Below are 27199 nucleotides of genomic sequence, written 5' to 3'. Positions count from 1 at the left end.
TAAAAATTAAACGATCACTTACTGTACATCCCTGCATTGTCCCCATTCTAATCTGTCAAAAGTCAGACCAGGTCCGGATCCGGGTCTGGATCCGGTCTCCGGCATTTGTAGGCGGCCGCTCTGCAGGGCAGATGTTGCTCATTCTGAGGCAAACACTCTCAGAAATCAGATGGACCATTTCAGACCCCTCAGTCTTTGTCCTTGTCACTCACACATGACACAGGGAGACCATGGTGGTCTGTGGGTTATTTGCATATGTATACGTTCGCTGTCACTGAAGACGCAGAGGAGAAACTGTTCAATCACTCATCAGGGAGAGGAAAGCGAACTCAAAAAAAGTACTAGTTCCACTGGCAGGTTATTTCACTTATTACAAGACATTTTCCCCATTTTACATAAAATAATGTGCCAGTGGAACTAGGACTTTTTTTAAAATCAATATTAGCAAATTATTGACTTAAAACAAGCTGCTGAAAAGTTAGTTTTGTCTTATTTCAACTGCATTAAGATATTTGCACTAAAAAGAAGACCAAAACGACTCGATAAGATTTTGTGCTCTTGCAGTGCAGACAGGAAGCCGCATCAGCCAACACAGTCGGTCATTCACTTTCATTGGCACCAAGGATTTTAAAAAGTGCCTTCATCAGGATCTTATGAACTCGGTCGGATGACACTTTAATCCAGGGGCGTCAAACTCATTTTCATTTTGGGTCATATCAAAAATCTGAATGTTCTTAAAGGGCAGGTTGAGCCAAAACGTGTTGGTAAAACCATTGTTAAATGATCAACAGATATCTGTTTCTTTCAGCATTCAATATGTGTTTCTTAAAATGAAACAGTGTTGAACATCTTTACACACTGATCAGTCCATCTAGGATTTTGCGATTGTTTTTGGGGTTCAAAATCAAAACCTCAGATTTTGTGGGGCTAATTAAGAAATATTTGTAAGGATTATTTGCAATACTTGCGCTAATGTTAAATGTGACTTTTTATTAATCATTATATCTGTCACGGACTATAGCTGAGGAAGCAGTCACTTAGACCCAATGTTTTTGGCCAATTTTGAGAAAGATTTGCAGTAAAAATCAGAGAAAATTTGGGGATCTGTTGATTTTGTGTGAATTTTGCATATTCAGGAAAAACTGGAGGGACTTATTGATGTAATTTGGAGTCTAGAGGGCCACATAAAAACTTATGGTGGGCTAGATTTGGCCCCCGGGCCTTGAGTTTGACACATGTTCTTTAGTCTTCGTTTCCACTTTGTTAAATGCAAACAAAAAAAAGACATTGCAGGTACGAACAAAAAACAGATATGAAATTCAGCTCAATTCAAATCAGTCCGAGTACACGGGTAAAGGTCAACAAAAACAAATGATGGTAAAATAAAAACAAAATAGAGAAAAGAACAGGAAGAATTACACAACATTTACAATCCTGCAGTCCATATCTTCATCACCTCAAATTCTATTCATATTTCAGGTGACATATCAAACACTAACTTTTCAGAAGACGTGCTTGTTCAACCGTCTGAATATTTATTTGCTTGTCACTAGAAGGAAGAAGCAGAAGTTCTAACTCGAGATCAAATCTGTAGGAAATCTGATTCTCTTCATGTTTTCAAATCACTCAGATCTTCTTTTTTTTTTTTTTTTCTTTTGAGAGTAAAAAAAAAAAAAAACGGTATTGTATAAACATCCCTCCCCCAGTTTGCACTTAAAAAAAAAAAAAAGAACAAGTCCATTCCCCATTCACCCATTCATGTCAACAGCCTGCGGAGGGAAGACGCCATTAGGCGCCAACGGCGTGCCTCTGTGCGGTCAAGTGCCGTGCGCTCGGCCTCTCTTCCGTTAAGCAGATAAAAGGTGGCATCTGTCTTTATTGTGCGAGTAAATCCCCTCCGCCATTGACCGCCGACACTCCGCATGTTGATGTGGAGGAGGACGTATAGACGGAGGACGCCGCTTTGTTCTCCTTCGGGGGAGACGTTATTCAAATCAAACAAATCGTTTGTGATTTCCATCTTCGCGGACAAATAATTATGACACATGAGCCGACACATAAGAGAGAAAGGTGGATTGTTCTTCTTTTTCTCCTCCAAGCTGCCAGAAAGTTTCGGAGGGGGGGGGGGGGGGGGATAAACGCAAAGATAATACGATAATAAGATAATACTCTTTTTGGAGAAGCTCCAGAATTACAAGACTTTATGCAAATGTTTAGAGAGGCTGCCAAGGCTTTTAACAAGAGAAACAGGAAAAAAGCAGAGAGGACAGGGCTCCGGGTTTATCTGAACTAATCAACACCAAAGGTCAAATGGCACACTCTATTCAAAGCGCAGGCGAAACCACGGGTGATTTGCATTGGCGTTTTTAATTTCGTCGAGCAGCAGCGGCGGGAAGAAAACAAAAACCGTGTGATTACATCTGCTTTACAGGGTCGATGTGAATGTGTGATTAGATTTCGTCAAACTGTGTGATTCAGCCATTCAAAACGCAAAACTCTTTCCACATGTATCCATTCAGCTTTCTTTTAGGGGAAAAAAAAAAAAAAACCCACATCAGTACCCGTCTACTGGACGGAGTAACGAACGGAGCCAAAAACAACCCCTGGCGGGCTCTGACCTCACCAAACCGGTGGCGGAGGATTTTCCTTTACAGAACATGTTGAATCACAGTCAGGCTTTATGTAAGACGGAGGAATAATCCTCCATATTTATACGTCCACGTCATTTTAATTCCATCACGAGGATTATCTAACTTTCTTGTACGCTGGGTTGAGTGAGTCCCAAAAGCGCTTTCTAATAAATAAATAAAAAAAGTTTAATCTGTCACTGGATGGAGTATCTGTATTACTTACTATGAAGATTAATCTCATAAAATTGCAGAACATGACGAAATAAATTGAATACACTATAATAAAAAAAAAAAGGGTAAAGAGGAATACTGTGTAATTCCTTAGATCTGAGGAAGTGAACTATTCCCCAACTTGTACTGCCTGTTTTCTAAATGTGAAGAAAAGAGGTGCACTTTATCACATCTATGAAGTTTGGATGAAGTGCATAAAACCAACAGCTTTCCATAAATACCTTACATTTTTATTGGATGTCTCGGTTTTTGTTTTTTTTTCTTCTATACCTAATGGTCGCCTGACCAGCTGGAAATGAAAGTTCAATGCTCCACACATCGTCTACGGGCGTGCTGAAGTGATCAAATATTCATTCGCTGATCTATTTAAAAAGTAGGTCATCAAAATCACGTATCAGGTGGAGCCACTCCAAGTGTTCAACATACGGTTATGAGTGACTCTTCATTGGCGCAAACAGAGCTTCTGGGATAGTGAGATTAATTGACGTCGTCATAGCTGCAACACTTGTAGCGGCTGTGGTAACTCTAAGGCACTGAAGCTTTTAAGTGGTAGAAATGGCGTCCCTAAGTAGTGGGAATTTTTCAACATGTGCAAAAAATCTGCATGAACATAATATCCGATGTGTAGAGACATTTATGCTAGAGCTGCATGATCTTCCTAATCCACCAAGTGGAGGTTTGAAGTTCACTGACCATTGTTACGCCTATGAGGTGAGAGAGAGGCAGTTACACACTCAAACTGGTGAGTAGGTGTGAAGTGGGGGGCGGAACTCACTGGTTTCGTTATTCCAGCTTATGCAAACACGTATTTTGAGGAGGGGTTCAGGCGTGAAAGGCCCAAGAGATTTAAGTTACCTGTCATCTTTGTTACCATACAGTGGAAAAGTGCCATGAAGTGTGTTTTACCTTTTACAACGAAATTTACAAGAAAAGAGGAACTGTATTGGCAGTGTGGCTTGACCTTCTCAATCAGGACCAAAGTAAAACCCATACGGAGACCCATGTATAAATCATTAAGGCAAGTAAAGTTGGTTGGTGTAGCACATTACAGCAACAAGGCAGTTCAAAGTGCTTTACGCCATAAAAACATAATGCATCAACCGACTGTGAAACAAGCCATAAACATTACATTTGGTCAAATGCCGTCATCAAAATCATAAAGCAGATAGACATCAAATATATCAATCAGTGTTCCAGTGACTATGAATCCAAGGCAGTTCTGAACAACTGGGTTTTTACAATTGATTTAAAGGAACTCTGTGTTTCTGCAGTTTTCTGGAAGTTTGTTCCGGCTCTGTGAATGCGTGTTTCACAAAGACTTGAGAAAAACTTCAATTCTCTTCCATGCAAGCAGGATGTCGCTAACGCGTTTTTTCACCGAGCAGATTGCATTTTTACTGGCAGGATGTAGCGCTGGTGTGTCATCGGACTAAATATAATGTTTTGGCTTTGTAACTCATGAATGTCTCAAGTTGACGGCATGGTTGTTTTTGATAACTTCTCTTCTTGAAAATATTTAGTTTTAGTTTTCATTGGTTCTGACTATTTTTATTACCTTCACCAACAAAAAAAAAAAGAGAAATAAGAAACCCAAAACGTGGGAATTGCTTTTTTAGGAAAACAAAATCCAGTAGTTCCAGTTGTCCCATGACGCCTCAAGGGGCCCCAAAGTTTTGTTGTTTTTTTTGTTGTTTTTTTTTTTTAAATTTGACCCCACCGAGAACAGAAAAACTACATAAACACACACAAGTCTCTCACGTCTCTCATGTTTACAGCCCCTGGCCGGTTACCGTGTAAGGCCTCCGCCCCTCCTTATCCTCCCACTTTTATGAGATAGAATTTCAATCGTCTCTCCTTTTCCGAGCTCGTAAACGGTGTAATGAGTTTCACTAGGTTTGGCTATGTGGGGCTCAAACCGCCTTGATGACCGCAGCACTGTTCATAAAGATCACAGGGAATCCTCACACCCACACACACCCACCCACGCACGCACACACACACACACACACACACACACACGCTGAGCTCACTTCTGTTCAGCACATGCTTGCTTTGACTGGTGACTCCAAAGTTTGGTGTGAATTTCCAGGCCATTAATTTAAAGGAACATCACTTCTAAAGGAAACTGCCTGACATTTGTGGTTCCTCTTTCAAACGCTCTCTATTAAAGCCTCCATTAACCCTGCCGGCACTGCGTAAATCAGAGATTAAAACACCATGGAGACACATGACAATAACTCGGTGTCCTGACTTTTAGTTTGAACTAATTTCTGTGGTGTGTCCACATCAACACGTTAGCAGAGGAAAATACAATACAGGAGCAAAGAGTTTATCTTAGCGATCAAACCCTATATATCCACTTTACAATCTTTTTTTTTCTTTTTTCTTTTTTAGCTGTTTGAGATTGGGATTCTGGCTGTTTATTCAAAGAAATCCCTCATTGGACGGTTGACAAACCAGTACATTAAAGTCAGCATTTCCTGATATTTTTATCAATATCTCTGTGCAACACTAACAAAACACTTTCCGCTTGGACTTTTATCTCTATGTAGCTACGCATTTGTTCACATATTCCACTACTTCTGCAAAGCTATGACACACAAGCACCAAAACGTGAAGGTGCTTTATTCACAAGCCTCAGGCGCCTGTGTAGCCGTGTCTCATGTTGTTTGTCTTTTTTCAATTTTTGGATGGCCTGTACCGAAACTAATTTTGCCGTGCCTTCCGTACAATGACAATAAAGGCTTATTCTGATACAGGAAATTAGGCATAAACATAGTTCTATTTTTTGGTATTTGGTGCGAATAATCTTTTATCCCTTTTCTGTACTTTTCAAAATAGCTTCTGTTCACACAAAACTGAGATTGGGCTCCACGTTTTGACCAGTACTGAAAGAATGGAAAGAATGAAGAAAAGTTCTTAATCCAGAGAGGTCAAATGGATGGCTGTTGAGACAGCAGCTTTTAAATTGAATAAAGATGCATTAACGCCTCTACTTCCATGGAAATAAATTTGAAAACAATACAAATTGAGCTATGTTTACATTTTCTATCTAAAGAAGTAGAAACTAGTGGTGAACAGAAATCGTTGCAAGACCACTTGATTTCTGCAGTTTGATTCTTCGAATCTCCATTGTGGGATTGTTTGCTTTTCCAACACAACATCTACCCATATGGACAATATTTATTGTTCAACAGCAAAAAGAACTGTCAAAATGGGGGTAAATTTGCTCATTTGGATTTTCACTGAGTCTAAACTGGCTTTCATTAGTTTTTACATTAGATTATTTTATTATACTCGGTTATTTTCCATGTCTCTTCAGACATACATGTAATTAGTGTTTGCATATCGATAATCTAAGATGTTGATTATGGTCTTTAATCATAAGTTTATTGTTGTGTGTCGAGTTTCTGAGTTACATTTTGTGCTCTGTTGCCTGATTTTTCACTTCAGCCTTTAATTGAAATGTTAGCCTGTTTCCCTCCTGGTTTGTAGATCCTTCTGTGTTTCTGGTTCAGCTCCCTCTTCATTCATTGTGTGTTAATTAGTTCCCTCACTTCTCTGCTCAGACTTTCCCTCAGCTGTTCATCATTCCCCTTATTATACTAAGCTGGTTTCCGTGTTGCACCTCCTTTGTGCTTAGGCTCCCCGGTTTTCATTGCTCACTGGTGGTTTCTTCTGTTGGGACTCTTCCCAGGTCCATGCCCCGTTATCCTAGCATAAGATATAAAAGTCTTCCTGGGTTCACTAGTACAATTTGCTCACCAGACTCCTTTTGGTGCCTTGAATGGATGCGTGTCCACCCCGGCTACAAGTCATGAGACCCTGAAGAGAACATTTGGCAGGAACGGGTTTAGCACTTCATTACAGGGAGGACATGTTGTTCCAAATCACCTGGAAACAAGTCAATACAACAGTTGTACACAACAGGCAGATCTGAAGGGGAAACATGAAGGTAGGCCTTTGCTTAAAACTGCCCAGAGAAATAAAATTCGATCTGCTTTTAACAATTAAACAACATACAGTTTTCATTGTATTGCACAAGTTTAAATTGATAGTTTTTTGTTCTGACTTGTACAGAATTTAAATCATGTGCACAGGGTCAATTTGAAGCTTTTGGCATAACTGATAGCTTTTTTTTTTATCAGAATTTGTAGTTTCTTTGAACTGGTTGGTCACCAGCCACACCAGGCCTGCCTGCCTGCCCACCCACACGCCCTCGTCCCTCTTCTTTACACCCTTGCCCCTAGTGGGGTCGGGAGGGGTACTGGTACTGGTGCTTATCTCCAGCTAACATTCCAGACCAGAAGCGGACAGCATATGATGTGCAAACCACTTACTAAGTTATTAAGCCATTGTTCAGCATGTTCCCACAAATTAAATTAAATTAAATTTTAAAATAGTTTCTCGCAAACAGAAATTTAAATGTTGCCCTAAATAGGACAGGGCATTTATCTTATCGTTTATGATTTAATGCGTAAAATTTCCGGTCAAATAGGAATTTTTTCATTTATTATTGTCTCGATAAATTTCAATGAAGTCATTCATGCATTTGACAGTAAAGTTTTAAACATCATTCATTAACATGAATTTTATTTTGAGCATTTTCTCCACGATGTGTTGCACTAGAATAAATATCAGGAAATAAGAAAATAGAATTAAACACAGATACTCTGGGAATGTTTTTCAGGAGCAGTATTTGTGTTTGATGGTGCACCGTGCAGTCACAGCCATGCAAACACCTAAAAAAAAAAGTAAGAAATTATTTTTAGCATCATTTTTATTATCACCACAAAATATTGCAATAAAATACTAAGTCCATATCGCCCACCCTTAGTCCTAATATCATCCAAGGACGTTCAAGGAGTCGTGGGTGGATGGTGATGCCGAGGGCAGGAAGGATCTCCAGTGTTCAATCTTGCAACAAATCTGAAAAAGACTGTGACTGAATACAGTGTTGCTGTATGATATTTTGATGACTGTCATGTAACATGTCCTAAGAAGCAATGCCTCAACGAAAAGAAAACATGAACAGAAGTCTACAGAAAAAAGACATCACAGCCACCCCAACAACACAGGAAGGTGAGGGGGTGCTGGTTAGTGTGGCAGAGTTCTCAAACGTCACGACTCATTGTGTGATGTCATGACTAATCATGCTTGTGATGTCATCATCACTGTTCTTTATATGTAGCAAACTTCTACCTTCTTGTCATTTGCTTGCTACACCACTGACGAGTTCAGAAGTACGCAAAGCGCTTTCGAAGTCAAGGTTGATATTGTTTGCAGATCAAGATATGTCATATCAGAGGCCACAGTACTCCAACAGCGGGTCGAGATCCCAGCCGAGATCCCAGTCGAGGGCATGGAGAGCTGGACAACACCAGCAAGGCTGGAATGAGAACAGGACATCTGCCAATGAGCTCCAGAGAGAGGTCCAGAGACTTGGCTCTCTCCTGGAAATGGAGAGAGCAAGATGGTTTCAGGAGAAGCAAAAGGTAGTCAGTCTGGAGAACGAACTGAAAGTTACCAAATCTGAGTTGGAGAAGCAGAAAAATCTCAAGGAGGTTTTTATCAACAAGGGCAAAGAAATTAAGAGAACACTACTGGCAGTAGAAAAGTTTACCGTTCCAGAGACTCTCAGCCCTGATGTTGTCGCCTCCAATGTACACGGCGAAATAAGACGCAAGAAGAAAAAGCTGCTGCAGCAGGAGTTCGAGCAATTGCAGGCCACTCACACTGCCAGCAAGGAAACATTTATGTCACAGATCCGGGCAGAAAAAGAAAAAAGTGACGCCCTCCAACAAGAGCTGAACCAAGTGAAAACTCAGTACGAGGAGCTTCGATCAAAATATGAAGCCGACGTTCGTGAGGGGAAGCTGCAGGTCGACGCGGAGATGTTTTATGAAGAGAAACTCAAGCAGACCCAAAAGCTCTTTGAAAATCTGAGAGCTGAGAAGGACGATCTCCGAGAACAAATGTCTAAAGAGATCGCCTGTCTGCAGAAAACGGAGAAAAGTCTGCAGAGTGAGCTGGAGGAGATTAAGGTTTCTTTCCAGGATCTTAAGGCTACATATGAAAGGGACGTTTCTGCTCTAAGAGAGGAAGCACAAATATTTAAGGAGGGCGCAGATAAAGAGATAAAAGCTCTGTCACAGAAAACGATGAGGGACCTAAAGATTATCAATGAACTTGGAGCCGAGAAAGACAATCTCCAAAAACAACTCAGTGCCCTCCAGCAAATGTATTCCACCTGTGAGCTTAATTACCAAACGGAGCTCAGAGACAGAGAGGAAGTTGGACCTCGAAGAAGAAAAGTGGCCAGGCGTCAAGTAAGAAATAAGAACGAGACTACCGCTGTAAATAACATCTCTGACCCGGCATCCATGGATCTGGACCGTCTGTTAGAGGAAACACTGTCAAAGGATTTTGAGATACCTGATGCATCTCCTGAGGAGCTGAATGACTTTATAGAGGAGATGCTGAGAGATTCAGGCATTCTTTATCCTAATCCCATGGAAGTGACAAACCTCTGTGTGAAAACTCAGGTCAGAAAAAATCGAAAGCCCAAATCCTGAACCTGTGGAGGCAAGAGGCCCTTCAACCAGTTTGGAAAAGATACTGCACTCTCTGGGTCTCAAGAATCCGCAAAAATGGGACAAATGCAAAGAGGTTACTAAAACAAGCAATTAGAACCCTTTCAAAAACCTCCAAATATATCTCAAATTATGCACAAAATCACAAAAACAAATCAAATAAGCCACATGGCTTAGCTGCAGCCACTCAGAAAACTGGGAACCTCTTTGTAGTCGTTGTAGTTTCTCTCTGTGTTGTTGAGGTTCCCCATCTTAGATTATATATATATATATATATATATATTTATATATATATATATATATATATATTTATATAACCTGTAATTATATTACATTATGTAATTGCAGATTATCTATCTATCCATCTATCTATCTATCTATCTATCTATCTATCTATCTATCTATCTATCTATCTATCTATCTGTTAATAGATAGATAGATAGATAAAAATAAATAAATATATATTTATATAACCTGTAATTATATTACATATGTAATTGCAGATTATATATCTATATATATATTTATTTTTATCTATCGGTCGATCGATAGATAAATATATAATATATTATATATATTATATAATATATATAATATATTATATATTTATAAATATATATATATATATATATTTATAAATATATATATATATTTATAAAACCTGTAATTATATTACATATGTAATTGCAGATTATATATCTATATATATATTTATTTTTATCTATCGGTCGATCGATAAATATATAATATATTATATATATTATATAATATATATAATATATTATATATTTATAAATATATATAATATATTATATATTTATAAATATATATATGTATATATTTATAAATATATATATATATTTATAAAACCTGTAATTATATTACATATGTAATTGCAGGTTATATATCTATATATATATTTATTTTTATCTATCTATCTATCTGATAGATGAAAAAAAAAATATATATATATATATGTATATATATATATATATATATATATATATACATATATATATATATATACATACTCTTTGGGGCCTCCACTAGTGATAGGGACACATTTTTCAGAGGACTATTCAGTGATTTATCATTCTCTCACATCTCTCCTTAGTGGCTCAAAACACACCTTATCACTAACAGCCACAGTACAGAACCAGAGACCCGACTTTAGTTCTTAACACTATATATTCACCAAATCTAAAGTTTTAGCTGCCAAACTCTGGTTGACCCAATGACCCTTGAATAAGTAGGGGAAGAAGCCAGATCATTAAGTACCAAATGGCACCACTATTACTTTGAAACAAATTAATTATTTTGTAGTTATGTTTAGCAAAGCTAAAGCTTTGCTAAATTTAAGCTGCTAAATTAAATGTCTCTCATATGTCACAAAAAACATTTCGATGTTTATTTGAATCAATCTGCAAAGACACGGTGGTGCAAAACTTTATTTTAATAAATTGTCTTTTAAAATCATTTCACAAACATGAAAAAAAAAACAACATTTCAGCATTTCACGAATCCTTTCAAATGCCTATTTGAAGACCTCTCTCAACCACAAACAGCACCGTGACATTTTTGAAAAATGGCTCTGTCTGATGACGTTGATCGCCGCTAATTCCCCAATACAAGAAACCACTGAATGCCTCACACTGTTGGTTTAGATCTTATAACTGCTGAGGAAGCTAGCAAAAAACTTTCACCCAGCTTGCTCCAACCTCCACAATGAACTTTCAGCGAACATGTAGTTTCACAGTTTTGGTATGTTAGACACTCGGAGTAGTAAGTGTGAAATGTTACGCTGTTTATACATGTTTTCTGTAGCTACGGATGGCTTTCATATATTTACAGTTCTAGTCTTTCCTTTGCTTCCAACCAACTTCAACTACATTGATGGTGGAGGAGCTGCTCTTATTTTCTTCAGAGAATGTAATCTTGGCTTTTAATCTAAAATAAACCAAAAAAAAAGGCCTTTATTTTTTTTATCTTTTTGTTTCTTCTTTTCATTTAAAATCGCAGAATTCCAAATGTTTCTGCTGTCTGCCAACAGCTGGAAGCAAGCGTGATCGTCCGATTTCCAAACTTTTCCGGACTCCCAATTTGTAGGCTGTAGGTCTCTCTAGATGTTTCGCAAACCTTTTAACAGGTTCCAGATCCGTTTAGAAACAAATGTTTAACGGGGCCTTGGAGGGACTCGAATGTTTTGTCTGTTTTAGTGCTCATCTGTCCACGAGAGGCTGAAATCACACAGCGGGACTGGGGCAGACCGTGAAACCGGAGCCCTGAAAAATCTGTTTTTCCATTCAATGTCCGACTGATGCCTCCCTCGGTAGCGAACGCTCAGGGGTGAACCGCCGTCATCTAGCCTTACAAAACTACAGAGAACGTACAATAAACTTTCATTTGCACAAACCCACGTACATTAAAAAACAACAACAACAAAAAAAAAACACAAGGAATTAAAAACGGTGAACACTGAATAGAGACCATGTCAACCCCCATCCCTTATTAAACTGTTCTCCCCCTGGAAACACTCAACTAATGTTTTCCAAAACTGTCTTGTTCTCTTCTCCCTTGTTCGCTCAAACCCTGCCTCGGGGCAGGAGTGGTCCACTCCATATTGTCTTCATTAGAGCTGCCGAGCGTAGACCTGGTTCGGAGAGATGGCGTGCATGTGGGTGTGTGTGTGTGGAGTTTGGCTGAGGCTGCCAGGTCCTAAACCACATTCTTTAAATTCCCTGTAAACAAGGGGGAGACAGAAATGAGAGGGGTGAGAGAGGTTACATGGGTGAGCACTCAAAGCACACAAACCCACAGAGAAGGAGGAACGGCAGAAGAGGGTCAGATCCTTCTCATTAAGCCAGGCTAAGCACATATATTAAGACACCAAGGGAAACCGAACACGAGTGCCACGGAAAATGCAAAGCAACATCTGGCAGAGGCAGAGATGAGGCCCGTCAGTCTCCCGAAGAAACACAAAGCATGCAAAGCAGGGAATCGGCATGAAAATGCCAATCGCCGAGAGCTCATTTGCATGAGGACACAGATTGGTTTCCACGCCCGACTAACGCTCGAATACAGACACAAAGCAAGTGTTTGGACACAATGGGTGCATTACGAAGCGTAGTTGACGGTTCACTTTGGCGGGAATAATGTGGCATTGTTGATCCTTTGTAGTGCTAAAACGCTCCGATTGGTAAAAACAAACGCGCGGCACGTGTGCTCTGAGGGGATGAGTAATTGCCCTGACGCACTGAGGGAGGATGTCCTGTTTGTTGGCCATTGTGGAGCTGTCAGTGCGGTCCTCGTCACGTTACCCGAGTACAGTGAACAACAGCTTCATCGAAACAACTGGAACAACAACCGGCAGCTCCGAAGTATAAACATGAATGCCAGCCGGTTTGTGTTCGGGCCTACAACTATGTAGAGAATGCTGCACCTTCATTCACCTTGGGGAGAGGGCACAAAGGGTTCAACTTTGAAAATTCTGTAAAGACAAAAAAATCGGACAAAAAAACTTTCTGTTTTAAAAATTTTATTCCGATGACAAACTGCATTACTTGGTGTTCCTTCCACTGAGAGGAGGAAGTGCAAAATGTAGAAAGCTACAAGAAACAAAGCAGCAAATGAGCCCAGATGCTCCAAACCTCCCACACCCACTATGACAGGATGGTTTACTGGTGCGACTGATTTACGGCTTCTTGCTGCAGATAAAGCTCGGCTGCAACATGAAGACATGCCAGCCGTGTTCGTCTTCAGGCTATTATTCCTTCTTCTGTCCCCTATACGGTTTGCATTCGCTCTGCACCATGCATTCCTGCATGCGAAACAAACACGCAGGCATCACGGAGGATTTTCCAAAACCCTAAAGTGTGCACGACTTCCTCTGTCGTCTGTTTTTCAGTAAGTAGGAAACAAAATGGATGATGAAAGATAGGAAAAAGGCGGATGAAAATCTAAACGTTTGTGCCTGTCACGGTTTATTTTCTTCACTTTTTTTTTTTAACAGTTTGGCTATCTAGCTGCAAAGTGCCCGTATGAAATCAGATGCTACAACTCTTTTAGAAATGTACTGGTATGAATACTTTCACAAAATGCTGTAGCAAGGTATGAATCAGTTACAAATTAACATTTTACTACCACAATTACCAGTAAAAATGTGTATGTCCTGCAGCCATGTTGTATTTTGAATCCAGAGTAGGTGGAAAACCTCGGCCTTTGTAGGAACTATGACTTCACGTTCTGTCCTACTTGCTTCTCCAACTTCAGAGTTATGAGCACAACAGCATAAATCAACATTTCCCCACTTTGCTGTGTTTGTTCTTCAAGGTGAAATACATTTGCTAAATGTCATTCCTTTCTCTCTACCTGCATTTCATTCCTCTCCGACGTTCACACGGAATCCGCCGGAGACTCAAACACGTTTCCAGAAAACGAGATAATTCGAGCGAAAACAAAATATTTGAAAGGCCACATGTGCTTTTGGATTATTTATAACTTGTTTTAAATTGCGAACAGAGAGCAGCTCCTTCAGATTAAGCTGTTTTCCACTGGATTCCAAGAAGAGTGATCAGGAGGAGCTTTAGGAGTGGGAGATAACTTCAGACAGGTTTTTTTAAAAAAAAAAACATCTGGAGATAAAATGGAAACAGACTAGGAATTGATTGCTAGATAAAGAAATGCCACTGTTAAGAGTTCACAATGAAGAAAGCAGCTGATCCGACCTCCAGGTTAAAAGAGATTGGACGAGTTAGGCTTGACGGATTTTTGTGTTTTTGGTCAATCTTTTAAAAGAGTAACACTAGTTTCAGTCAAAACCGTACCTCATGTGTTCCACGAGAACAAAAATAGAGAAGCCTCTTAAGCATGGCATGCATTCTAGGACTTTCTTCTTTCTTAAATAGTTGCATTGGTAAAAGCCACCCATAGGCCACATGTACAGTAAACCGCAGCTTTGACGACACACCAACAGTTCCAGATGGAGGTACTTTCTACACACGGGATCTTTTTTTTTTTTTCTAAAAAGTATGACAAATGGAAACTCAAAAATCCTGACACAGACTAAAAACAGGAAAGGGAGCTCGGACGAGAGGAACAGCCTTTAGAAGTGGGGCCTGGGCAACAGGACATTCGATGAAAAACAACCGATGTCGAGAGGAGTTGAGGCGTTTTCATCTGCCTTGGGAATATGCAGAACAGCTGTAAGGCTGGACTCTGTCAGAAACTTTACCGAAAGACTGATAAACCTGAAAATGAAATCACAGTTAAACTACTCTGTTATAATTAATATGGCTACCCGACCTACGTGTCATTACAGTCAAGATATAGTGACGTGCAAAAGTATCCAGTTTTTCCCAGAGGGTTTTCTCAAGATAACTACTTAATTTCCTGTTTCCGCATACACTCTTTTGCAATGGTTTCATCGAGATAAGTAAATGACTGGCGATTCCATCCGCCACATGCCGTTGTGGATGGAATCAGGCATATAGCACAACCGATCATCTTGTGACCTCAGATTAACTCGTTAACCTGAGAAAAACATTTGGGAAATTAATTTTCTAGAGAAAACTAAACCATTTTCTCAAGATAACCATCTGGGAAAAATATCTGCTTTCTGCTTCAGTATAAGATAACCAAAAACTTCAATTGTTTGTATTTTTTGGGGGGGGGGGGGGATTTTGTGAGAAAGATAATCAAAAAAAAAAAAAAAAAAAAAGAATAACTGTGAAGTGAAAAGTATGGTGTGTAAATATATTCAGACCCACTAAGTCAAAAGTTTGCAAAAAACAAACAAAAAAAAACCTTCACTGCAATTACAGCACCAAGTGTTTTGTGGTACGTCTACACCAGCTTTGCACGTTTCGAGTATTTTTTGTCCTTTTCTCTTCGCTCCGATTCAAGACTACGTGGGCAAAGTCCATGAGTCGGCAAAGGAGCTGATGGCATGACAGTTCTCTGTGCCGAGGTTTGCGGCTCATAACTTCCATCCATCCATCCATTTTCTGTTCACCCTTGTCCCTAATGGGGTCGGGAGGGTTGCTGGTGCCCATCTCCAGCTACGTTCCGGGCGAGAGGCGGGGTTCACCCTGGACAGGTCGCCAGTCTGTCGCAGGGCAACACAGAGACATACAGGACAAACAACCATGCACACACACACTCACACCTAGGGAGAATTTAGAGAAACCAATTGACCTGACAGTCATGTTTTTGGACTGTGGGAGGAAGCCGGAGTACCCGGAGAGAACCCACGCATGCACAGGGAGAACATGCAAACTCCATGCAGAAAGACCCCGGCCGGGAATCGAACCCAGGACCTTCTTGCTGCAAGGCAACAGTGCTACCAACTGCGCCACTGTGCAGCCCCGGCTCATAACTTAAAGTATAAAAATGATCTTCTCGGAGAGTTAATCCGCACAAGCAACTCTGCAGATAGACTGGGGGAAAAAAAAGACAGCTGTGTACGAGTGCGGGTAACTTCACGCCAATGAAAAGAGTCACAATTGTGCGCAAAGCCTCAAGGGAAATTATGCTACCACGCTTGTAAAGACAAAAGCTGTAAATACACACAATGAGATGGCGGCGGCAACCAAAAAACACCTAATAAAAAGCACATTTTAGTTTACACCGTCTCAATCGTCATGTGTGAATGACAAACATCAGGAAAAATTGAGTAATCCTTTAATGCTACACCCTACGTAGTATTTATTTTACTGTGCTTCAAAGAACATTAAATGGCTAGTTTACAATCGTAATAAAACTAGGATGTTTCTGATGTCTTTGACAGAAATATAGTCATTTTTATGCCTTTGCCTTGACTGGAATGTTAGCATGACGACTGCAACTGCTTTTGCAAACACTAGTCATTTCATTTCGGTGGGGCATGCTTTGTTTGCTCTCATGGGAAAGAGAAAAAAAAACAACAACTGTGAAACGACTGACATCCTAACGATAATTCACTTTGTCCCCAGACTAGGTGATTATTTTATACTTTAGTCATTTCCTGATTTTCTTCTGGAGAAGTTTCAGGAACTCAAACTTTTCCAGAAAGCTTTACGTAACTTGCTATAATTAGCTAGATATGTTGTAAAAATGTTTAGTCTTAAAACCGGCAACAGATTTCATAGAAAATAAATGAATAATTGGTTCATACAGATTACAAGACTGAAAAATGAGGAAATCAGCTAATAACAGAATTTATTAGAAATGCATTATTTGAACTAACAGAGTTTGATTTGAAACAGGAAATTGAACAGTGAGACGTTTTGTTTTGTGTTCTTCTGTCATTTTCTCCGTCTCTCTCTCTGATCGGTCCTCTGCAGTGTCTGTTCAGCTGCTACTTTTTTTCTCTGCTTTACTCATTAAACAGCCAGAAATGGAGACCGGCGTCTCCTGAAACTAGCAGAAAAATGTGCTAATAATTGAAAGTCAAGCAGATCTCATTAGAAGAAAGCTGGAATCATTGGCAGTAGCCATGAAACTAGTTTCGTAGCTGTATGGTATGGTATGCTACTTTTAGCGAGCAGGCTAATTCAGCTTACGCAGGAGAAATATAGGACAGAGAAATTCGGGAGCAAACATTAACATAATCCGCATGATGCGGACATGAACATTGTAGCAATGAACAACAATGTTTCTAATCACTTTATGGATTCATTTCTGTAATTAAGGATCTAAAATCAGCCCCTTTGAACTCCCGTCCTTTCCGACTCGGAAAGACAAATCTCACATCATGTAATGTGTTTGAACATAATTGTTTTAATTTTTTTTTTTTTATTACAATATTATAAAATATGTTGGCTCTGATTGCTATTATTGACAGTTGACTTTAAACATTACGGTTCCCAATGAAACCAAAATTGCTCTAAACGACCTTCCGCTGCTCATTGCTATTAGTCATATAAACTCACTTCCTTACCGTACAACAGGGCAACATGATATAATGTTGCCCTGTTGTACGGTAAGGGCAACATGATATAATCAACCTGAGTCATTATCAAAATATAAATGTTTGGGGGGAAAAAATTCGCCATTTCAGATGGCTGCTTGGTTGCAATGTTTGTGAAATTTGAGTACTTTAAAACACTTCGAATTTTTAATTAGGTTTTACTTTCTTCATAGCCTACACCTGGTCTAGATCTTAATAACCAAGACCAGAAAGTTCAGGAATTGTGGTGGGGACATTGTAATGATGGAAATTAAAGTAAACAGTGAGATTCTATGGTCTTAGCTGCCTTATGCTACAAACCCACTACCGAACTTTTTAATGAGCTACATAATCTACAAGTTGTTTGACTGTGAAAACAACAACAATAACAAAAAAACCCTCCAATTTTAGTGATTTTTAAAAAATATTCAACACAATTATTCACAGAGCTCATAATCATCTTGCACTTACAACAAACTTGTGAGACAAAGCCTTTCAGAATAACTGTGGTAATATTCACTGTCGTTTGGAGGATGACATTGTTTTCGTGATCCTTTAAAGATAAAAATGACTCTGAAACATAAGTTTATCGAACAACCTCATATTCTCCAATTTGTGTTTTTAGTGATATCTCATGAAGCATACGCGTTTCAGTCTGCCATTTGCGTTTAGGTAATCTTGTTGCTGGATTATCGTTTTGTCTTACGTTTTTTTTTTTTTGTGGGTCACTAGAGCAAACAGGCTGCAGATGTGGACACACACTCACGCACTGACCAGTTCCTCTTTGAAACCAGCGTTTATAAGTGGCACGTTGTTTCCAGACCAGAGGAACACTTATACACCCCCAGTGATGTCATGTGGACCAGTTTGCCTTGAGGTGTGTGTCTGTTGAACCCAGTGCTTGCGAGTAGGCATATCAGTTAGTAGAGCAGACATGCCAGTCTTCATATAATCAGAAACAGAGAAAACTAGGCGCCCCGATATTTACTGTATAACATACCGACTTGTCACTGACACTTTGAAGTCTCATATGTTGTACGGCGAAAGGCTGAGGTTGACTAGAAGATGGAGGTTGCTACATAAAACAGACGTGACATGTCTGAAATGTCAGGAGAATAAAGAGATAGACCCCCCTGCCCCTCATCTCCTGGTTTTATTTAAAGGGATGAAAAGAAATAGTTTTATCACAGAATAAATGGCACAAAGTTTATATCTTCCAAATGATTTTTAACAGATGTATGCCAATGGAAGCACTAAAACTAGACATAATTGCACAACCAAAGATTTCAGAAAAAAAAAAAAGTGCTAAATGGCTTTAAGTTCTTTAACAACCACTTTGGTAGTCAAATAAAAAAAAAAGGGAACAGCAGATAAAACAAGTTCCTGTTTTCACTCCATCTTCCCGTTTACTTTTTCCACCCTTTCATTCGCTCCATCCACCAATCCTCTGTTGTCCCTAATAAAAGGCGTATGACTAAGCAGTGGAGATACTTTCAATCCCTCATTTTGTAACGACTTATTCCAAGCCAGCAAAATTTTGCCAAATAAAGTCCTCATTTCTTTAATGTGACTGAGAAACCTAATCCTGTCCGGGTAAAGAGAATCTACGCCCAGCAGGCTTTTTGTCCTTTGCCACAGTAAAACGATCTTCTGCGTTTAAATGAAAAAGGCAGAGTTGTTAATTGTTGCCATGCCCACACTATTTCGCATACAATCAAAGAGCACATTCTTCCCTTTAGTCTGGGTTTGCGTTCACACTAAATCCCAGTTCTTCAACAGCAGAGTGGCGTCTCTTGAATGAATTTACAGGTGACAGAAAAGTGAGCTCTTTTCTGTGCTCATGGCAAAGGTTTCCCCCATTTTCGTTGTCCTTCCCTTTCTCATTACCACTAGCATCGCAAATCTTTCTTTGGTTGTAGGTTTCCAAAATAGTAATGAGATAAAAACCAGGCTAGAATATCCATCCATCCATCCATCTTCTTCCGCTTATCCGGGGTCGGGTTGTGGGGGTAGCAGCTTCAGAAGGGAGGCCCAGACTTCCCTCTCCCCGGCCACTTCTTCCAGCTCTTCCGGGGGAATCCCGAGGCGTTCCCAGGCCAGCCGAGAGACATAGTCCCTCCAGCGTGTCCTGGGTCTTCCCCGGGGCCTCCTCCCGGTGGGACGTGTCCAGAACACCTCACCAGGGAGGCGTCCAGGAGGCATCCTGACCAGATGCCCGAGCCACCTCAACTGGCTCCTCTCAATGTGAAGGAGCAGCAGCTCTACTCTGAGTCCCTCCCGGATGACTGAGCTTCTCACCCTATCTCTAAGGGAGAGCCCAGCCACCCTACGGAGAAAACCCGTTTCGACCGTGATCTCGTTCTTTCGGTCATGACCCAAAGCTCATGACCATATATGAAGGTGGGAACGTAGATCGACCGGTAAATCGAGAGCTTCGCTTTTTGGCTCAGCTCTCACTTCACCACAATGGACCGGTACAGCGCCCGCTTGACGGCAGACGCTGCGCCAATCCGCCTGTCGACCTCCCGCTCCCTTCTTCCCCCATTCGTGAACAAGATCCCGAGATACTTGAACTCCTCCACTTGGGGCAGGACACCCCCCCTGACCCGGAGAAGGCAGTCTACCCTTTTCCGGGTAGAAAAAGGGTAGAGTGCCAGAATAAATTTAATTAATACAATATAATTAAATGATTAATTTAAAAAGAACATCAAACTAACTCCACCATAGCATTTCTTTTTTGAATCAGGTGTGTTGGTCCTAATGCTGGACGAAGTGGGTTGGTTAGAATTGTGAAGAAAGGAACTTTGTACCTCCAATCATATGGGGACTACGGTGAAGTATGGTTTTTAATTACATTGCTGCTGCTCCTCCTGGTCTGAGTCATGTGACACCATCATAACATATCCCCAGATGTGTCGTGAAAAAATTCAGACCAAAGCCAACCATTTGCGAAGTGGAAGAACAGCGTTTTCTGTAGGTTTTATCCACACGTTTAACGGGAACTCTTATGTTTCCAAATATCAACAAGTCATGTGAAAACAGAGAGGAAACATGCTAGCATTAGCCTAGCATTTTACCAAGTTCCGTGTTGTCGGAGTCAACAGGAACTGCTTTCAAAACGTTTTGAGGGATAAAACCACAATACTGATAGAGACAATGTAGTACTGGTGAACTGTAATATGCTCCTGCACTTTAAAGTAGAGGTTTCAAGCACGAGCAGGGCCTCGATTGAACATACTGTAATCTAGTATTAGACTGGCAGTTGACACAGGAAATACCTTTTGTGACAATAAAAATCGTAACCAGAACACTGTGAATACTTTTCAATATATTAAATAGATCCAGCTTAGCTTGGTAAGGTGTAATAAGAAAAAAATGTACACCTTACTAATAAAGCAAATGTCTTTCTTTTTTTTTTTAGATAAATGTTCATGATAGACCAAACTAACTTTCATAACTTTCATCAAAAATAAATGCTTTGTTAGTCTGTGGTTTACATGTCTAGACAGAGTTCCTAGTCAAATTTCCTTTCTACCAAAATCTTGGTTGAAAATAAGCATAGTCTGTAAGTATTGTCTAGATTTTTGCTGTTTCTTTCCTCATCGCACCACCTTATAGAAATCTTCCTGCCGCTCAACTTTTCACTTCAGCTTCACCTTCCTGCAACATCTCTCGAGAGCTGCGGGCTGTCAACATCAAGACCAAAAGGCTGACTTTCCACTTAACCACAAGTCGCTACACACACACACACACACACACACACACACCCAAACTCAAGGATGAAGATTTAGTTCAAACATAAAACCATACAGACTCATCTGAAAGAATACCACGTTTGTTAAGAACCAGAAGGTGACTGAGAGGACACAGGCCAAAAAACCCACCAAAAAAACCAAAAACAGATCATACATACAAAGACGCACAAAGGGACGATAAGAGCCAAAGGAACAAAACACTAAAGAAGCTATACTTTCATCCAGCAGAGAGGCGTACAGCGACAAGAACAGACACGTGACACCACGCACTGAAAGAGCCATGCAGAGACAAAGGGCCTGTAGGTGAGCGAGGGTTCATGTCCGCACAAACAGGCGCACACCTGTTTACGCTCCACACCCACACAGAGATGCACCTGGGGCGTCCAGTAAACACAAAAATCTTTGATACCTTTGATGGTGCTGATGACCCGCTCCAGGTGCTTGCTGTCATTGCGGTCCGGTCTGCAGCTCGGACTGATCTCCAGCGAGTAGTCCGGTCCGTACTCTGTAAAAAACTGCAGACATGCATTCACAGATCGCATCGCAAACTTTGGTTTGACCTGTTTTTTCAAATGCAGTCTGTCCCTTTATGTTGTCGTCTCGTCATTGTTGCGTTTTTACTGCAATGTAGGAAAGATTCGGGGTAATATCAAGATGATCAAGCTAGCTTTCTTTTCAACAACTCTGATTTGTGTATGTTTCTTGGCATGTTATGCATGTTACAGTAAGCAAACCCTGGTTTAAGTTTCACATGATCAGAGACTTAACATTTGGTAACATTTTCCCAAATCTTTTAATAGGTCAAATTTAAATAATAAAACATAGGTACCTCAATAAAAACAACAAAAAATAATGTTTCGTGAGTAAATTCAAAGAGTGTGATCTCCTGTGTTTTGTTTGTTGCAATTTTAACTGAAGGATTTCTGTTGCCCTGCTGTAAATGATTTACAAGGTACTTTTTGAACATATGCAGACCCATACCAACAAGCTCTCATCCGGGTTAAAGACAGAAGTGTTTTGGACTGTCCTGAAATCCCGATTAAGTGTGTATCTTGTTTGACCAAAAAATAGCCAGTCAGCTTCCATTTAGGGTTGATTTCGTGTTCTTTGTTAAAATCTGATCGTTTCGCCTTGAGCTTTGTACATTTAGTTTTTTACAAATCCAAATCTCAAAATATGCTGAGAAACTTCCTTATTTTGTCACATACAGACCACACTGCGTTACTTCTCAGACTCTGGGACAGCCCTACTAGGAAAGTCCCAACTACGTAGAACGGGTAGCTCAACTGTAATGGAAAAACAACGGAAAACTGTGTGGAGTCAAGTAGAATAGAGTCGAGTCATGTAAAGTAGGTAGTAGTGGAAAAGGGCCAGTAGAGTAAATAAGCAAAACATTGGTCGACACATGCTGAAAATCTGAAAATTAAAAACTGTAAATGCAAAAAGAGAAGACGAATCCCAGTTTTCCTCTTGCTTGTAATGCTGACAAACTATCTTTATACGCGTACTAATTGGTTTCCACCAACAATGATTGCTTTCTGCCAACCCGTGCACTGCATATGTGCAGATATTCAAAATCAGAGCAAAATCTTTCAATGGACATCTAGTTTTAAAAAGATACATTAGCGTTGATGGCATGGAATGAAGCAAATAAACTCTTTACACAATGCAAATTCATGCAGCATGTTTAGCTATCTGTAAATTAAAGAACATGTCGTTACCAACAACATGTTTAGTACAACAAAGTAGAAGTCCAGATGTCTGGACAAGGGATTGACATTCTCATCTTCAGAGGAAAGATAACTTATAAGAAGGCTGCATGTTACTTCCATTTTCTGAACTCATTTTCTTGAAAGGGAATTTTACTTGCTCAGGCAAACATTTAAAACAGTCTCGTCTGCTTCACAAATAGAAAGAAAATGCAACCCAGAACACAAAGGAGGAACCACAAATCAATCAAACCTCCACCATAACGGTCGGAGCTTCGCAAATGAGAACAAAAAGGCTCAGAGATTGTTTCAGCAAATGCCAAAGTCTCCCTGGCATTTCGTGTCGAGTCAGACCACAGCCAAGAGAAAAAACTGAAACAGGTGGAAATCTAGAGACTTTGTTTAATCATAAATTGATCCAAGCCTTGTCAGATTGGGGGTGGGGGGAAGAGAGGCAAAGAAAGTATTTTCGGTGATTGGCTTGAGCCATGAGTCAGTGGCGTGAGAGCAAAACAAACTCTGAGGCCATGACTGACCACAAGTGCGTCAGTTCGTATGCAGAGCCTGTTGTGAAAGCCTTGGACTGAAAACTGACCAGAACAGACCAAGAGAGCCAAGGTGACTGAAATCTAAGGAGGAACGAGTTGAACTGAGCCATATTCAAAAGTACTGAGGCAAACAAAGGTACAAAACAATCAAATCCTCAGTATGAAAGGCGACCGCCAGAAAAGACGAGCACAAAAGATTCCTGACTTCTAAATCCAAACATATGGGGTTTTTCTAGGTAATGTGTTATTTCAATTTTTAGTACAGTCAGTAGATCTCATTAGAAAAGAGCTTTGAAGGTCTGTTGGCAACAAACATTGATTTACACAGCAGAAGTCAGCCAACATGCAGCACGAGTACATTTCTGCTTATTTGGACACAAGGACCACACTGTCTTTGTTTAATACTGGGTCAGAGGGAAGGCGAGTCAATGCATGTATCAGTTTGTGTATTTACAGGGTGTCCGTGTATCCTTAAAAAGTCTTCGAAAGTTTGAAAGTCATGCATCTAAAACGAAGCTCTTAAAATGTCTGAAATTCAACCAAGAATTGGGAGTTAGCTTTAAGTACTGTAGTTTATTTTTCTAGTGGGACTTTTCTGTCAGGCAAAATTTCGAGTCACACACAGACATCTTCATTAGGTCCTATGACTTAAGGCGGTTGAGGCTATCGCTAACTAGCTGCCTATAAACCCTTGCTAGCTAGCTTTTTCGCATCTACGATGTTTGTCTTTGCCAAAGGCTAGCTTCTGTTGCCAACCCGTCCAATGCTACTTGAATTCTGTGCAAAAAGGTTTGACATTACTGCACATTTCTGTTGTGATGCAGGTCTTAAACGTAATTCATAATGTTCTTAAAAAAGGTCTTAAATTTGAATTGGCAAAACGGCAGAAACCCAATTTACGTGTGATTCATCCATTCATACATGTACTTTGAGCATCTCAAGATGCATTTTAAAGGTACAAAACAGGTTTTGAGCACTTTTATGATTAGAAATGTTAATAATTTGCTTTCAACCATAGTCAATGCATTTTTGTAAACCCTATTGTGTCCAAGTTGGAGGTACTCTTGCTTCTTCATAATTCCCACCACCACTCACCATCAGTTTTTGTTCTTTGATTGTAAAACATTTTTCCAGAAGGGATTTGGCTTGTCCATGAGGTAGTGCTGCAAATTGTGTCGATATTGAAGCTGGAGCATCTTTCTTGGTAAGGAGGCTCTCGGCTACTGCGATGTAAAATGAGCTTCGCCATGTGTAATAACACTTAAGTACCAGCAGTTTCCAGCTTGTGGTGAGCCTTAACCTTGGAGCTCAATGAAACATCCTCTCCAAATACTGTACCTCTCATCAGAGGGTGATAATTTGGGTCAGATAGTTGAAACTCATTCTTCCAACTGGAGAATGATACCAAATACACATCCAAACCTGTTTTGAAATTAATGCAACAGGCCAACATTAAGCTTCTGGAATTGCCCTGTCCTCAAACCTCAAAATTTAAGAACTGTGCCAGACCATTCCACAGAAAAAAACAACCAATACTGCAAAAACGAGTGGTGATCCTGCCAGATGTATATTTGAAACTTGTTGACAGCTACAAACTGTATGCTTGATTCTTAACCAAATATTAGCTTAGCTGTAGAAATGTCCTTGAGCTTTTTATACATTTCTTACTGGGTTTAGTATGAAGTTGATTTTTGTACAAATTCATCTCGGCAGAAAAAGAACAGTTCATCCCCAATATGACATCAAAGTCAAGGTGAATGTATGCAAATTTCATAAAGCCTTTGTATGGCTCCAAGTTCATAAATCTGCTTCCAGTTTGTTTTCATGAATTCTAGTGTCTTACCACCAGTTTTCAATGTGAGTGTACTTAACACACAGAGACCCGTCCAAATTATTCCCATGAACTCAGTGCTCTATCTCCTGCAGTCCAACAACACACACACACCCCCACACACACTCACTGACACACACAGTCTCCTGCTGGCAGCCTGTTTGCATTGGATGACCAAGGAAGAGACAGAGAGGAGACGAGGGAGAGACAGGTCCACACCCTGCGAATACATCTCCAGATTGTACAGAACACAGTTGAAAAAGACGAAATGTGAGCGAACATGTGAGAATGAGGGAACAATAGGGGAAAACAGATAAACTCCGCTGCTTGTTCCAGTGACGCAGCACGTCGACATAACTAGACAAGGTCAGGAGACAGAAAATACCCACCGACTGGCTCCTGTGTCCTGAGCAGAGACACTCTGGGAGATGAATAGGGAAAAGCTGTTTTTCTTTTGCCATGGTCCTAAACACAGACCCTCCACCCCTACTCCATTACTCACTGGTTGTACAAATTTCTCAAAAGAAACACTAATTACAGAAAAAAATGCTGTGGTCAAAGGGAAGATTAAACTCCACTTTAATATAATGTAAAGCTAATTAATAATGTGACATACTGGGCATCAAACTTTGTTAAACCTAGCAGCTCACACCCTGTCATCTTATCCATGAAACCTATGCTGCATCTCAGCCATTTTCTTCCAGGGTGAATTGATTTGAGTAAAACAGAATTAAGTGGACGCATTTGAGCCATCAACAGTCAGTTTGGAATATTTCTGCCCCAGATATTTGACCACTCTTCTTGGCAAAACTGGTAGATTTCAATTAAATTGTTAGTTCCCTGGCACTGAACTAGGTTTTCAACATAATGTAAAAATGTTAGCCAGCTGTATCCGTTCCAAAACCAGTATTTATTTGTGTTTGTGACTTTCTTCTCACAGAACACCTCATTGTGTCAAATTATGAGAAATCCTTTGCCCACAGATGAGCATGAAAGACAACCTGATATAGTTTCTCTACTTCTTTTATCTACTCTGCTTCAGAGTATGATTTTCATTTATCTTAGTTTGCTTCCCAAAAATGTCCAGAATTTGAAAAGTGCAAGCCGTAAAACTCTAGACAAAACGCACCGTCCGCGGCCATCCATTCTTGTCAGGTGCAGACACATTGATTCACGCGTGACTGGAGTTTATACACGAGTAATCCAAACACGCCTCAGAGAAAGTCGGAGTATGTGTTTTTTGAGCAAGGGCCCATCTGCGGACAGCAGTGCTGTGTCTGCGGGTGTTTGTTTTTACAGCGATCAGCAGGATCCCCTGCTATGAAGGATGCCGAGGCGCGCAGCAGAGAGGAAAAATGTCTCAGGAAAACAAATGGGCTGCATCTGCTATCAGGCTCCTATCTAATAAATGTTTTTAGGAAGGAAAAAAACAGTCCGATACCGAATTGTGGTCACATAATGCATGTAGGCTTCACATCTGGACTGGTCCTCCCTGCCATTTCACCACTTCATCCTCTTCACACTCATCTGACAGTTCTCCTTTAAAGGCCCTGTAGTCAATAGACAACATTTGTGTGCTTGTGGAAAACAGTGAGGTACAGTTCTCCTCCACTGGAGGGTTACAGGGTTAAACTGTGCTACACAAACTTTGGGAAAACAATTACATGTGTTTTCACACCTTATAGACCAATAGACTTGGTTTGACTAGGGACCAAAATTGCAATGTTTACGTCAAACAAACCGAACTCTTTGCAAAACCTGTTCCCTTCCCCTCCCTCTCTTCGCCTTGTGCCTTTGCACAAACGAACCAGACTTTCTTGGCAAACGAAGTAGAGTCCGATTAAAGCAAACTAAATGGGGCTGGTATGAATGCACCCTAAGTCCGGTTCGCTTGAGGACGTGTGAATCAAACTCTGATGCGACCCAGCTAACTCTGGTCCGCCTTAAAACCAAGGTCTCAGTTCTATTAAAGTGAACT

At 40.2% G+C, this 27199-nt stretch overlaps 2 protein-coding genes across 2 annotated transcripts in view; one reads left to right on the top strand and one right to left on the bottom strand.

The window, feature by feature from the left end:
- The first annotated feature begins 7711 nt into the window (after window positions 1-7711).
- LOC114157921 (centrosomal protein of 131 kDa-like) lies at window positions 7712-9662 on the top strand. Its single transcript, XM_028039093.1, has one exon. The coding sequence runs from the start codon at window positions 8015-8017 to the stop codon at window positions 9434-9436; it is 1422 nt and encodes a 473-aa protein (XP_027894894.1). The 5' UTR covers window positions 7712-8014; the 3' UTR covers window positions 9437-9662.
- A 1227-nt stretch (window positions 9663-10889) lies between these two features.
- hdac8 (histone deacetylase 8) overlaps window positions 10890-27199 on the bottom strand; it is a 31170-nt gene continuing 14860 nt past the window's right edge. Inside the window, exons 11-12 of the mRNA XM_028039150.1 lie at window positions 21543-21648; window positions 10890-12192 (exon numbers count right to left, since the gene is read on the bottom strand). Of these exons, the coding sequence (XP_027894951.1) occupies window positions 12170-12192; window positions 21543-21648 (129 nt within the window). The 3' untranslated portion in view covers window positions 10890-12169. The remainder of the gene's footprint in view (window positions 12193-21542; window positions 21649-27199) is intronic.

The sequence above is a fragment of the Xiphophorus couchianus genome, chromosome 14 (genome assembly GCF_001444195.1).
Source record: "Xiphophorus couchianus chromosome 14, X_couchianus-1.0, whole genome shotgun sequence".
NCBI classification, from domain to species: domain Eukaryota; kingdom Metazoa; phylum Chordata; class Actinopteri; order Cyprinodontiformes; family Poeciliidae; genus Xiphophorus; species Xiphophorus couchianus.
The sequence above is the reverse complement of the archived record's forward strand: the minus strand, read 5'-3'. Positions and strand labels throughout refer to the sequence as shown.